Raw genomic sequence first — 15015 nt, 5'->3', positions numbered from 1 at the left:
ATGTTGACAAGCTGGAAGGTGTCCAGAAGAGGGCGAGTAAAACAATCAAGGGTCTGGAGAACAAGCCCTACGAGAAGTGACTGAAAGTGCTGGGTATGTTTAGCCTGCAGAAGAGAAGGCTGAGAGGAGACATGATGAGGTCCATGTATAAAGATGTGAGGGGAAGTCATAGGGAGGAGGGAGCAAGCTTGTTTGCTGCTGCCCTGGAGACAAAGATGCAGAACAATGGCTTTAAACTACAGGAAAGAAGATTCCACCTGAATATTAGGAAGAACTTCCTCACTGTGAGACAGAGCTGTTCGGCAGTGGAAATCTCTGCCCCGGAGCATGGTGGAGGCTCCTTCGGAGGCTTTTAAGCAGAAGCTGGATGGCCATCTGTCGGGGATGAGACTTGAATGTGATTTCCTGCTTCTTGGCAGGGATTTGGACTGGATGGCCCATGAGGTCTCTTCCAATTCTATGATTCTATGATTCTGTAATTCAGCAAGCAACTTGGTGATATTGGAAGTACCTGACAACATTATTCATATGAGCCAGACATCCTTTTCACCAGAAGGCCTTGATAATGTCCATAAAATATATAGGCATGCCTTAGCTGTGCATGCAGGAGTTTTGGAAAATCTGGAGAAATACAGAAAACTAAAAAAAGAATGGATAGGAAAGCCACCTGCTTTTTTTAAAAAAAGGCATTAGGTATCATTTTCACAGGATGAAACACTAGCCTCTGCAATAGTCCCAGAACAATTGGAGTGAATAGTCTGTGCTTGAGGGAAGGTCCAATTCTTCCTTTAAAGATTCTTGTCAAAGACAGCATACACAATGGCACAGATCTGACATAGTTATCGCTTCTCCAAAACAGAAGGCGAAAAGGGAAACAGCAATTTTATGTGGCAGGAATAAGTAATAAGCTTGGCTATTTTCCTATCCTCACTTTCTCTTACGTGCCTATGTTGAGAAGAGACTTCCTTGAAGGAAGAGCACTAGAACTCATCCTTTCTCCAACAAACTATGGGCTTTTGGAATAGCAGTAGGACCAGGGCCTGGTTTAAGTAGGTTTTCAGCATAGGGTCACTAATGAACTGACCATTCTCTGAGCTTTGTCAGTGTTAAATACTATTAAAATTTGTCAGATGAAACACAAGAGACATCCAGGTGATTAGAGTCCAAAGATGGTTCAGTTTCCAGTTCATGACAGCATAACTAGCGCTATTGAGTAAACCTGCTGAGAAGAGAGTATGTGGCTAGAGGCTGTATCACTGTCTGAGTCGGTACCAATGTTATGGGGAGGAGGTGAGGTAGCTACACATTAACTAGGTGAAGTAAATGGACCCTTATAGGTTCCCACATATACTAAGTGCTGAAGGTCTAAATAATCTTGAAGAACAGTGATATCACTGAACGTAGATATCCAGAACATGTTTGTCCAAATTCCTGGAAGAAAACAGCCCTACAAAGGGTCAACATTTCCACAGTAAATAGTAACACAGCAAGACCCCCATCACCATGGAGGATATGTTCCATGACAGCCCCTGCTCCAGATACCTGAAATCGTGGTTAATAGTGAAAGCTATTGATAGTGATATAAAAGAATTGCACTGGAGGACCTCGAGAGGCTCACAAATACTTCAGGGAGAGGGGGAATATTGTTTGGACTGTGGGTAAGTGAAATCATGGATATAGAGTCATGGAATATGAGAGTTGTACTGTATTCACCAAATTATTCACATATAGTTCTATAGCCATCACTAAATCATACCAAAAGTCTTTCTAGACCAATATTCTCTGTCCTGACTAGCAGTATAATTCTTTCCCACTCTAATGACATGAGATGATCAACTCAAGTATTGATTTTGCTGACTCTCATAGTTAAAAGACATGGCTACATAATTGTTCTATCTACCACTTAGTGGCTGTGGCTACCCTGCATTGATTACACTCTTGTTTTACTTAGTGTACTACATTAAAGACTATCAACACCACACATATAGACCGATTTTCTCAATATGTAAACAATTTGCTTATCACTTGTCCTAAAAAGTCTGGCTTTTCTATTTTCACCCAAGTGGAAACTGTTCCACTGTTCTGAATTGAGTGGCCCTTAATTCTCAACATATCATCCAGTTCTGCTATAAGGCCTGTTGGAAAGCAACAAGGTTTAATTTTGGGTGCCTTGTGTCTACTCGAGTATACCCAAAGCAGATCAATTTTCATAAGAACAGCCAGAGGTGAGTTATTCTTGGCTCTCATTCTGCTTGCTACTTCCAACAATTAGTTCAGTGATTTTGCTTTACAACTCACATAAAATACATTTGCTAGCAACTTGAGGTTTATATACTCGATTAATTCCTCATGTTGCTAATTGCAAAAACTTATACATTTGGCTAGAATGTTAGAGTTGCCATGAGGTTTCTTAGTAACATTCAAAGTGAAAAAAGCTATGCCTTACCTTTTCTGCATCCTGCTCGAAAAGGCGAAGTTGAAAGCATTGGTCCAGTTTCAATTTCCGGACGTGCCACATCTGATGCAAGTGTTGCCGTGTTGAATGCAGCTTGTCCAAAAGGCTGGTGATCTTTGGCACAAGACTTTGGAAATCTGCACTGCCAGGAATGCAGTTCCTACCAGAAAAACCATCACTGCACCTTATGCACTGTAACAACCTCTGACCTTCACGGTCCAATTCTTCTACTGGAGCTTTAATTACTTTCTTCTTGAGCTGTGTGTGTTCATCTATCAGTCTTCTTGAGCCCTCCACATCCACTGGAAACTCTTTCCTAGCCAACATTTCCTGAAGGTCCTCTAATCTGGATAACAAATGGATGGCACTGTTAAAAAACTCTTCCAAGGAGACTCTCAGCTCTATCCATTCATCATGATTGTAATCCAAAGTTCCTTCAAACTCTTCGGTTAGTTGAGAGGGATCCACCAATTTTGCTAGGCCTTCCACAGAGACCATGCTTGTCTAAGGATAGAGAAAGATTCTGAAATAAGATCTCATTTTCAGGGAAAGAAACACTGACATCCAATGCAATAATTTTAAGGCCAGCATTATGTGCTGTCAATATGGTATTCTAATCAGCAGTCAAGCTACTGCATTTTGCATTAGTTACCACTTCTGAATCTTCTTCACATAGAGAACAATTCCACATAGAGCACAATACAGTATATTATAACATGTATTTGATTATTTTTTCAGAATCCACAGAGAAGGAATGGGAATGGAGTCAAACATGTCCCTCTATGTATGTATATTCTGGGAATTGGAGTTCAAAAATTCATTTTCCCAAGTTTCATTGCAAGAACATTACTGCCCTTTCCTCCTAGATAGCCTAAAGCCTAATGTTGTTGACAATTTTTACATTACTTTTAGAAGATACAATAATTTGCACTAGTGTCATGACCAATGATTTTTCCACCAATTCTTTCTACACTTTACAGTGCTTTCCAAAACCAATCTCCTAAGAATTTAGGTAAAGGTAAAGGTTTTCCCCTGATATTAAGTGTCCGACTCTGGGGGTTGGTGCTCATCTCCATTTCTAAGTGGAAGAGACACTTGTTGTCCGTAGACATCCCCTAGGTCATGAGGCCAGCATGACTGCATGGAGTGCAGTTATGTTCCCGCTAGAGTGGTACCTATTGATCTACTCACATATGCATGTTTTCGAACTGCTAGATTGTCAGAAGCGGGAGCTAACAGTGGGAACTCACCCTGCTCCTTAGATTTGAACCACCGATCTAAGAATTTATATGTGTAAAATTTGCATTTTACAGTTGGAGATCTTGTAGAATATCCAGTTAAGGTGAACTATTTTTCAGTATCTCTACTGAATGGAAATACCTAAGCACTCAAAGACACAGCCCATGCAAACCTTGCTTATGAGTAGTATCATATGAGTAATAGAAATCCATACTGAAAAGAATACACAAAGTCCTGCACAATATCCTACACATTTCTTCAAAGCAGAGCTCCCTCGGCTCCTATTTCTTCTACAAACCTTTTTGTGGAAACGTGCCTTTCAAAAGCAATATGTGCGTTGGTCAAGACAACCCACGTAGCAGGATGTGAAAGCTAGATTCCCCATATCCAACATCATTATTCTAGCCAATGGCTTGGCACCACACACTGGCTTTTTATGAGAAGGATGCTATGTTAATGGGTTGTTTTTAAACTTATATATTTCACTGAAAGAGGCTCTTTAGAGAGCATTGGGGACTATGTTCATTATACATTCCTTGCATAAGGGTTAAGAATGCATTCCTTCATTTGATTACAGCAGCAAACATTTCTTGACCCACTGGCATTTTTGAAGCTGAAAGTAGTCATTAGAAATATAATTTTGGATGAAGTTTCTGCAGTGTATCCTTTTAACCTGAAGTGTGTAGTCTGTGCATCATCCTAAATATAAATCTTCCCCATTGCCCTTAGCTATTCTGGCATGAATACTCTCCTAAGTGGTTATGTGATATTACACTGGGTTCTGCTATTTGAATTATACGGCCATTATACTGGTTTCAGGCGTGCGACTGGAAGCAGGTGTCTTATCCTGCCAAAATATACATTTAACTGCTCCTTATTTTCTTTCAGATTATTCCAGCTAACTTTTCCCACAGGCAGAGCACATGCTTCCATATGGCTGCTATTTTTCAACCCTTCTTAACTATAATTAAGCCAAATTAATACACACTCTAAATGCCATATGGGTATTTACATAATAACCTACAGTGGATATAGAGAGCCACCTACAACTCACAGTGAAAAAGTTTACAACTATTGTTTTATTTGAGTTGAGATCATGCCATTCTTTAGGCACTGCTAAACTGTAACTCCCAGCAACCAAGCAACCTAATGAAGAATGCTGGTAGGTCCACTCCACCAACCTCTGGAGGGGCATATGTTTTCAGACCCTGCTCCACAGGGAACGTCTAATTCATAACATGCTTTGTTCCTGGTTTGCTCTTTCAACAATCCTGGGGAATACTTTATTTTTATCTCAATTTTGCGGGTGGGGAATTCAGACCTTAAAATGGGAATGTGTTGCATAAAACCACCCAGTGATTTTTTAGCTAAGCAAGAGTTTGAGCTAAATTTTTCCATGAAGCCGCTTCTGTGCTTTAGGCTCTCCATCACACTGACTGTCATCCCAGAAGTAAAACCATTCTAACATATTTGGGCTTTGTATAGGCAGGAAAACAGACTGATGAATTTTGTAGATTCCATCTGAAAAAGCAAGCATAGAATTCATAATAGGATGGATATACCAATAGAGCTTGCAGATGAAAACAAGAGTCTTCTAGTACCTACATCCCACATAGCAGGATCATGTTTCCCTTATGGGCACTGAAAAAGTCCTCTTTATCCTGAATGCTACTTTTTAAAACACCTGTATCCTTCTCATTCTTACAAAAATAATTATAATGAAATATATCCTGCTACTCTCAAGTTTACCCATTCCGACATTCCTTTTTTGTTTTGCTTTTTAACCTTACAAGTGATATTGTTTACTTTTGAGAGTATGGATATTCATGAGAGAGTTGAATTCAATTACTAAATGAAAAATACATTCCCATTTGTACCGTGTACATTCCTTCATAGCCCCATCATACAGAAAGATGATGTGTGCTTGTCAGAACTTGAGCCACCAGAGAATCTGGAACAGATGACAGATTAGTAAGATAGGCCATGTAAGAACTCATCTTGAGTGTCAATACTAAACTGCCAATACTTCAAAGCAATGAGAACTACTTTCAGATTAAGTTGTGCAGCACCTGAATGTTCAGGTAGATGTCAGAAAGAGTAATTGACTCGGTTTCAAATACTGTAAATTTGTCACACTACTCAAAACAAAGATACTGCACTCTGCTTACCTTGTACTTTCAGGCCTCCATTTCTGACATTTGCTGACACTAATTGCCAAACAGAAAATAAATGCACTACAGAAATTGGAATTCATGCAATCTTATGTAGGGGCCATATTTCTAACAGTATAACCATATATTTATTATACTTCAATGATGAAAAAGAATTTAGAAAGATTAAATAAACCCTGAAAATAAGTTAGTTTGTGTGTGAGTGTGTGTTTATGAGTTGCCTCAAGAGTTGCCTCATTAGAATAATTAAGATGGGGAAGAATGGATTATAAACAGGAAGATCTGATCATCATCATCATCATCATCATCATCAATCTTATTTGTTACTTGCCTCTCCTCACAGCACATTCACTGCCTTTCAGCTTGAGAATAAATTTATTGTTTCATGATAAAATTGTGCTCATTACATAGAGAGGTGATCTGAAGTAGGCAAAACAGTGAACTGAGGAACAAAATATAAGAGCAATAAAAGATAGCATTTTAATTATTGTAATTAGAGAAAATCTTCACTCATCCAAATCGCCTTGAGCTTCAGAGCTAGACCACTGCCTTAAAAGACAAAATCTCTGGAATAAGTAGGCGACCTTTTCACAATTATGGAATCTATCTAGTCAATTTCAAATTATAAAATCTAAATTGATGTTTCATTGATTTGAATGATTTTAATATGTGTTTTAATCCTATGTTTATGTGTTTTACATGAATTGTATTTTACTATTGTATTTTAATTATGATGTAACCTGCTTCAAGCCTTGGGGAGAGCCAGATAAGTGGCCGGAGGTTATGGATATCTTTAAATGGTACTTGCTGTAAGTTTTAAAAATTGTTTTATTTGATATGTTAATTGGGTTTTTTATATCGGGATATGATGTTTTAACTGATTATATGTTATGGTCAGAAGTATTTGTATGAATTTTATATGTTGTACACTGCTTTGAATCCCACCCACGGGAGAAAACCGGGAGAGAAATGAATAATAATAATAATAATAATAATAATAATAATAATAATAATAATAATATGAAATCCATCATAATCATCTCATTTGCTGTGTCATACTCTGTCTTTGTGTCAGAAATAATAATAATAATAATAATAATAATAATAATAATAATAATAATAATTTGTCATTGTCGTCATCATAATCATCACTTGCAGTATACCATATTTTCCATTATTGACCAAATTACTGACATATACTAAACCTTTCTTAAACACCTGAATTTCCTAGAACCTGCTAATTTAACAGTGTTCCTTTAAAGATTCAAGAGGATAATTAAATTTGGCACACAGTAAGTCAATGCAGATTTCCCACCTGGTTTTTAAATCTACTTCAGAAAATTCTCCCTCTGCCACAATTGGCTTTTCCGACAAAGATATGACAGGAGGCCTTTTTGTTTAAAGCATTCTGCAGATGCATTTATTATTCAGATGGGATTCTCCCTGGAGAATCAGAGATGAATGAGAATACATTATCAGACTTCATCAAGAAGGGAGAAGGGATGTGCTAAGATAAGGCAAGAGCCTATCAGCTGTCACATTCTCTTCTATTTCCAATGCAACCAATCAAAATCAGAGCTTGCTCATTCAGTTTTTCCAGGAAAATAGAAAAATAATTTGCAAAAGCATTTCTGAATTAATGACAAGGGGGCTCGTTGGGTCACCTCTCTTGTTGACAGAAAGCTCCTGGAATCTACATTAGTCAGTCAAGTGTCAATCTTGCTGCCGTTTTGCTTACCAACAACTTGTGACTGACTCTGTCCTCTAGACACAATATAAATGTAAACCTATCTACTTCTGGAGCTGCTGAAGTGTCGAAAGAATCAGTAAAGGAGCAGATTTTTCTGCAAGAACCGCCACCATAGCAACACAGTTTCCATGGACATCCCTCCCTCATCATCCAAGGACAGCATCTTGTTTTCAAGTTATCATGCACGGTCATCAGTATTTTTGTTCTTAGTGTCTTGAGATGAATTGCACAGAAGTCCATAAATGTAATTGACACTAACTAATAACCTTCCCTCATTCATTTGGCTCATTCATTGATGTACCTCAGCACCAACAAAGAATAAACTAAAAGATATACGGTGTTTCCGCAAAAATAAGAGTGTCTTATATTAATTTTTTGCTCCCAAAGATGCACTAGATCTTATTTTCAGGGGATGTCTTATTTTTCCATGAAGAAGAATTCACATTGTTGAACAAGAAAATTGAACATGGTTTGTCATCACAAACCAGCACAACCAGACAAACTGTGAATTCTATCAAGAATTTCTTATTACTACCATTATTTCCATGTACAACAATCTATGGTATGTACATTTACCGATCCTGCATGCTCTGGTATTCTGTTCAGCGGGCATGCTTCCAAACAAAAACTTTGCTAGATCTTACTTTCAGGGGAGGCCTTATATTTAGCAATTCAGCAAAACCTCTACTAGGTCTTATTTTCAGGGGATGTCTTATTTTTGGGGAAACAGGGTATGTACTAGGCTTAGCTTTGGGTTTAATATAGTAGGCTGTGCTAGGTGTTTGTGGAGTTTGTATGATCTTACCAATTCTTACATCTCCTTCCAGATCAGATAAGGCTCCTCGTCTTACCTCGAAGATAAATTTTGAACTTCCAAAATTTGTCTTCTGCTTCTGCCAGAAGTTATCAGGCTTGATTATCAGGGCAACATGGATTTCTGCAGGGAAAGCTTCCTGAAGAGTTTTCAAGAGAGGCTTGATCAGGTCCCATTTAGACCCCCTCATATCAATGATGACAGTGAACCCTCGTTTGCAGACATCTTCACTGTGGGGATAAAAGATAAGATAAATAAGTCCTCGCAGAAATGTGAAGTGACTTGCAGAAATGTGAAGCTACAATCAAGCAGATGGTGTGATCCCTTCTGACTTTTTCCTTTTCTGATCCTGTAGTGTCTATTTAGATTATGAAAGTTGCCTTGTTCCAGAACATCTCTGTTTAACAGAACTATGTTATTTTCCTGTGCAATTCATTCTGCAACCATTACCAGTAAACTTGTGGGCACACAACCTTCATACTAACCCTTTGGCATAGCCCGTTATGATTTACAATATGAAATGAAGATTAAGAACCCATTTGCTGAAGGTCATGCAATGAACCTTCTGGCTAAGTATGGATTTTATATCTTAAACATCTTCCTGACAGGAAACCCATAAATATGTTACAGGCCTAAAAATAACAATAAAATAACATTTATAACATGTAGCTATCAATTACAATTTGTAAGGACCATAAGATGCATGTATGTGTGAAAATGGTGAATGTTTGTACAGAAAACTATTGTATCGTAAAGGGATTGTTGATAGTAGACAAAAAAACTACAAAGAATTATTTTATAAGTTTCAATATGCAACTACCATTTGCTGGAAATTTTCTCATTACCATTGATAACCTGGGCACTACTTAACATGTGCATCTGCAACTTGAATCCATGCAGAAGAGTCAGACAAATCACTGAGAAGAGAAAAGCAAACCAGCTGAAGGATAGTACATGGAAGTCCAAAAGACCACAGCTCTGTAGAGTTATAGTAACTGATGGTGTTTTAACAGACATGGCTCTATGGAATCCTGGATTTGTAGTTTGCAACCACAGCTCTTGACAGAGAAGGTTAAATATCTCTCAATACTACGTACAACCCCAGAATTCTACAGCATTGAGCCTTAGTAGCTAAAGTGGTTTTAAAGGCCTAAATCCAATCTTCTGGGACCAGAGTTTTAGTTCTGCATAGGAAGTGCTGTACAGGGGCTGTAAAGAATGGTGGGAAAGGAGGAAAATTTGATCTACCAACCATTTTGTTCAGGGCACTATTCAACAAAACTGAAAGTGGTCTGTAATACTACAAAAGTAGAGTTATAATGGTGTATTTTGTTGCTTTGTTACTCTTTAATTTGCTTTACAATCCATATAAATTGTCCGGCAATTTCCAACTATTGAGCAGCCAATGCAAATACTATAGTAAAAAATAATATTTTAACCACCCCCAGAAGCACTATTTGGGAAACATCTTTTGTATGAATCATTTTCTGTATGAGACAAAAATATCCTACATGGCAAGTAAACTATCAGGGTGGCTAATTCTATAGAGAACATCAGATTTAGTACTTTGGCATAGTATTATTAATATTATAATTATAAATAAATAATAAACTTTATTTATATCCTGCCACCATCTCCCCGAAGAGACTCAGAGCGGCTTTCAAGGCATTCCAGGGTGCACATATAACATACAACAGATAAAAGCAGTGCAAAAGTATAAAACAAGTCACATAAAATTATAACACCCCCCCCCCCTCAACACATATAGCATAAAATCAAAATAATACAATTTAAAAACAACCATAGATAAAACTATTATTTACTTCTTTCCCGCTTTTTTCTCACAGATGGGACTCAAAGTGGTGTACAAAAATAAAAAGACAACTACAACCCACCCACCCAACATACAAACAATAAATCCACACATTAGATAAAACACAAGCTACATAAATATAAATAAGCATCGAAATAATCACATATCATTGTCATTAAAATCCCTATTCCTCAGGCAATTGAGGTTGTCCTAAAAAGTTAAAACATTAAACTAACCAACTCGAAGCCGAGCTAGCTGCTATTATGTGTTGTCTGGGAAGGCCTGCTTCCATAAAAAGATTTTCACTTTGGAGCAGAAGGCCAATAACGAGAGGGCCAAATGTAACTCTTTGTGGAGGGAGTTCCAGAGGTGCGGGGCCACCACCGAAAAGGCCTTATCTCTTGTTCCCCCCAATTGTACTTGTGAAGGTGGTAGGACCGAGAGGAGGGCCTCTCCTGATGATCTCAGGGCTCATGTGGGTTGGTAGGAGATGCGGTCCCTCAAGTAGGCTGGACCTGAAATGTTTTGGACTCTATAGGCTAAAGCCTGCACCTTGATTTGTGCCCAGAAACAAACTGGTAGCCAGTGTAGCTACTTTAGGAGCAAGGTAGTTCTTTCCCTGTATCGTGCTCCCGTGAGCAGTCTAGCTGCTGACCTTTGTACCAGTTGCAGTTTCCAAATGCTCTTCTGGGGCAGCCCCATGTAGAGCGCGTTACGGTAGTCTAGTCTGGATGTGACTTAGGCGTGTACCACCATGACCAGATCGGGCTTTTCAAGGTATGGGCACAGCTGGCGCACAAGCTTTAGCCAACACCTAGGCCTCCAAGGTCAGCGCTGTCAGCGCAGTCCAGGAGGACCCCCAGACTGTGAACCTGCGCCTTCAGAGAGAGTGTGACTCCATCCAGCACAGGCTGCAACCCAATACCTTGATCAGTTCTGCGACTGACCAGTAGTATGTCCATCTTGTCTGGATTCAATTTAAATTTGTTCCTCTTCACTCAGTCCATCACAGCTGTTCAGGGTTGGGATGGCATCCTTGGCATCAGGTGGAAATGTCTTACCATAGTCCCAGACCTCAACGATCAAACACCCAATTTGCCACTTTCTTTCTATGATGTATAAGCACCGAGCATTATATACTGACTAACTAAATAACAAAATCTTGTACAATAAATCCTTACATTAATAATTGAAATGCAACCTCCATATATGATGAATAAAATGGCAAGAATTTTGGAACTGTCTATGAGTCTTTTGTTTTATCTATGGGTTGTTGTTGCTGTTGTTGATAGGTGGCTTCACATTGTTTCCAACTTCCTGTGACTCTAAGGCAAATTATCATGAGTTTTTTTGGTAATGTTTATTCAGAAGGAGGTTGCTCAAGGTCCCCAAGTGGTTTTTCATGGCTAAGCGGGAATTCATACTCTGATCTCCAGAGTCATAGTCCAATGCTCCCACTATACCATATAAGCTCTCCTATTTACTGACTAAAAGGCTTTTTATCAGTACTTTCTAAATAGCTTTTACCATTTTATTATTTTCAGAATATATAGAAATAGTACAATGCACTTTTACATATACTTCTCTGATATAATCTCAGACAGTCTTCTATCATTAGAACTCATGAGAAAATGCTAAGCATATTAGTGCTCATTGACTGTTACACACTTTTAAGAAACAGAACAAAGCAAAATGTTTACAATGTGATTACCTAATTATATTCCTGAGTAGGCAAAGGGAATAAAAATTTGGTTTCAAAACATATTCACATGTCTTAAAAGGTATATGTAATAGTTTTGTTATCCTTCAATTTCAGATTGAAAAAAGATCACAGCTATGATTAAGAGATATAAATGGCTCCATCCTTAATCTTTATATATTTTAATGTTAGTCCTTTTTCCTTTTCTTCTTAAGTGAACTATAAATATGTTTATGATTTATATTGCTTCTTATACTTGAAGGTTATCTCTCACTTTTGATGTGAAATCTTATTTTTACTGTTAATTTTAATAGTTTTTTAAAACTTAATATTTTCACCTGTAAGCTACTGACATTTGCCCTGACTTTGCAATTTGCTGTTCTGCCATTAACAATGAAACTTCTGTACTGAAGTAACTAACAACTGCAGCTTCACTACAGCTGAAAATCTTGCTTGCTTACATCTCAAAACACTGAGTTGCCAAGTCACATCTTATGAATATGCAAAAGCACAAATGAGCAACAAGAAGCATAGCTTGAAATCCCCTTTGTATATCTTGCATTTGAAGTTTTCAAGTGAGATGCTAATTCACATTTACATTTTAATTCACATTTTGTTAAATACGTGGAGTTTTTAGAAACTGTACTTTCTCTTCAGTGACCCAGCTGCAGTTGCAGATATGAAGGAAGCTATGCCTTGCAGTTGTTGTTGTTGTTGCCGCAGTGCTTAGGATCAAAACAGAACAGCCTCGGTTTAACTGAATAGCCTAAGGAACAGTGGAAATAGTATAATGATCTAAAGTGCCACGGGTGGAAGGCACTACCTCAAAATTGTATTTACATATAAGCATTACATTGCTATGCAGCCACATCCACCTTGGTTGTTGTTCTTAAGACCTGAGCTTCTGCATTCAGTTTCTGATGCTTGATCCTGTTAAAAGGTACAATGAGACCTCAACAAAATGCAATTTAAAAAGCCTCTATAATCATGGAAGCACCATGACCTGATTCGATGCTCAGCCGTATTCTCAGGACAGTTATCCTAGTACATGTACCCCTCTAAATAACATACCCAGTCTTCTAAATAAGTGGTAATTAGCAGGAGGCTATTTGGCTGGTGGCAGATTACTCAGAATTAACTAATAGCATCTGACAAGTAGCTTCAGAAGTTGGATGCTAAAATGTGTACGAAAGCAGCACACAATTATTATAATGCCAGACAGTTCAGATTCAGTGGATGAAATACAGGACCTGGAGGCTCTTCTAGGTGAATGCCATTAACCTAATTAAAGAATTAGCAAGAGAGAAAAGGGAATTTCTGTGTGTGTGTGAGAGAGAGAGAGGGAGGGAGGGAGGGAGGGAGGGAGAGAGAGACTTGATTCAGAAGAAATGTCCAGGTGAGATGCAAATCTCACAAAAAACGCTGAGCCATTATGCAACTAATTTTTGGGGGGGGTGGGGGTGGGGACAAATCCATTGCTGGGAATAATTAGGAAATCAATCTGCCTTGCTTATTGAGCTTCCTCTGGATAGACAAACATGATTAAGAAGACCATAGGGCTGTGTAGCAGAAGAGAGGAAATGCGTACTTTCCAAATCATTTCTTTAGGAGCAGCTGGCGCACCGCTCTACAAAATGATGCAAAAAGTGACAAAGCTCCTTGATCCGCATCCGCAGAATTTAAGATCTACACTTTTGGAATTAGGAAGCCTTGAAATTTGGCAGGAAACAAAAAGAGCCAAAGAGGAGGGGGGAAGCAACAATGTCTATAATCTACTGTTAACTGTTGGTTTTGGTTTTCTTTTAGGAGGGGTCCAAAAGTTTCAAGTATCTTTCACATCTTAGATATTTTAAATTGTATTCATGGCAGCACAGAATCACCATATCAAATGAAATTAGCACACACACTAACAATGGTGATTTTCCTTTGGGAAGCCATAGAAAGCCTCTGAGAGACAGTATAGATTTTTTTTCAAGGCACATATTCAAAATCAAGGAGGCTAAAAAGAACAAATTCCATTGGAAATTAATTACAGACTATGGGACAAAGTATGTATTTAGGACTACGTACTCCCTTAATCATCCAAAGCATTCATTCAATTTGTTCTTGTGGGAGGGTTTGCATGAAGACAAAGGATAATATATCACTCTTGAGTAGTAATCAAAGTTTCCTGTTGTCACTATTTATTATCTGTTAATATTACATTATCATGATTATCATTACTCAGTGCAAATATATGCTTAGCTCCAGGACCACCAACATCTCTGCCTTTCTCTTTCTGGCTTTTCTTTGTTCCATATTGCACTTTCTTCGTCAATGAAAAGCTTGGTCTCATTATTAATGCTAAAAATATAAACCCAGTTGAACTATATGTCATCTTCTGGTATCTTTAATCCAAAAGACAAACCTTGACTTTGCTGTTATATATGTGGCCCAGTTTACTACGCTATTATGTATAATGGGACTTGAGCTTTCTCGGATGTTGGTATCCACAAGACGTCCCGGAACCAAAACTTAGCATATACCGAGGGCCTACTTTACAGGCCAACCTTCAAAATTTGTATCTTAAATTGTTATGAAAATTCATGTATTATGAATGAATGTCTAGTACAAGCATTCCAAAACATATTTTCCTTCAAATTAGTATCAAACAAACTACATCTGCATGTACTGGTTTCACATTTTTCTTTAAAGTTCAATTTTTCACTTATATTCTACATGCCTTATTGTTTTGTTATTAAAGCCAATCAGTACAGCTGCTAAGCAACTATATGATTCACACACATATATTTAAAAGGAAAAAGAAGTTGCAGGGTTGCAGATGTACAATAGTTTCTAAATCCTTACAGATTTGAGTAATGGTCACAGGTGCTACTGGACTCAGCACACAGGATGTTTCATATCATCATTGATCACATAGATATTCCTAGACAGCAAGGATCCCCCCTAAATAGTAGTCAGGAGGAAGTGAGTGGGACAAATGTAGCTTCTGCAATGCATATGTTCTCACTCTTGTACAGCAACGAAACCCAGTCACTTAAAGTCCTGTGTTCATCTGTGAATCATCTGTTTAC

General features: G+C 38.0%; 1 protein-coding gene across 8 annotated transcripts in view; it reads right to left on the bottom strand.

The window, feature by feature from the left end:
* kalrn (kalirin RhoGEF kinase) overlaps positions 1 to 15015 on the bottom strand; it is a 627264-nt gene that overhangs the window by 333396 nt on the left and 278853 nt on the right. For all 8 annotated transcript variants that reach the window (XM_008109458.3, XM_062971761.1, XM_062971850.1 and 5 more), the window contains 2 exons: positions 8467 to 8659; positions 2447 to 2959 (listed from right to left, as the gene is read on the bottom strand). In XM_008109458.3, the coding sequence (XP_008107665.1) occupies positions 2447 to 2959; positions 8467 to 8659 (706 nt within the window). The remainder of the gene's footprint in view (positions 1 to 2446; positions 2960 to 8466; positions 8660 to 15015) is intronic.

The sequence above is a fragment of the Anolis carolinensis genome, chromosome 1, assembly GCF_035594765.1.
Source record: "Anolis carolinensis isolate JA03-04 chromosome 1, rAnoCar3.1.pri, whole genome shotgun sequence".
Lineage (NCBI taxonomy): Eukaryota > Metazoa > Chordata > Lepidosauria > Squamata > Dactyloidae > Anolis > Anolis carolinensis.
This window is presented reverse-complemented; position numbering and strand designations above follow the sequence as displayed.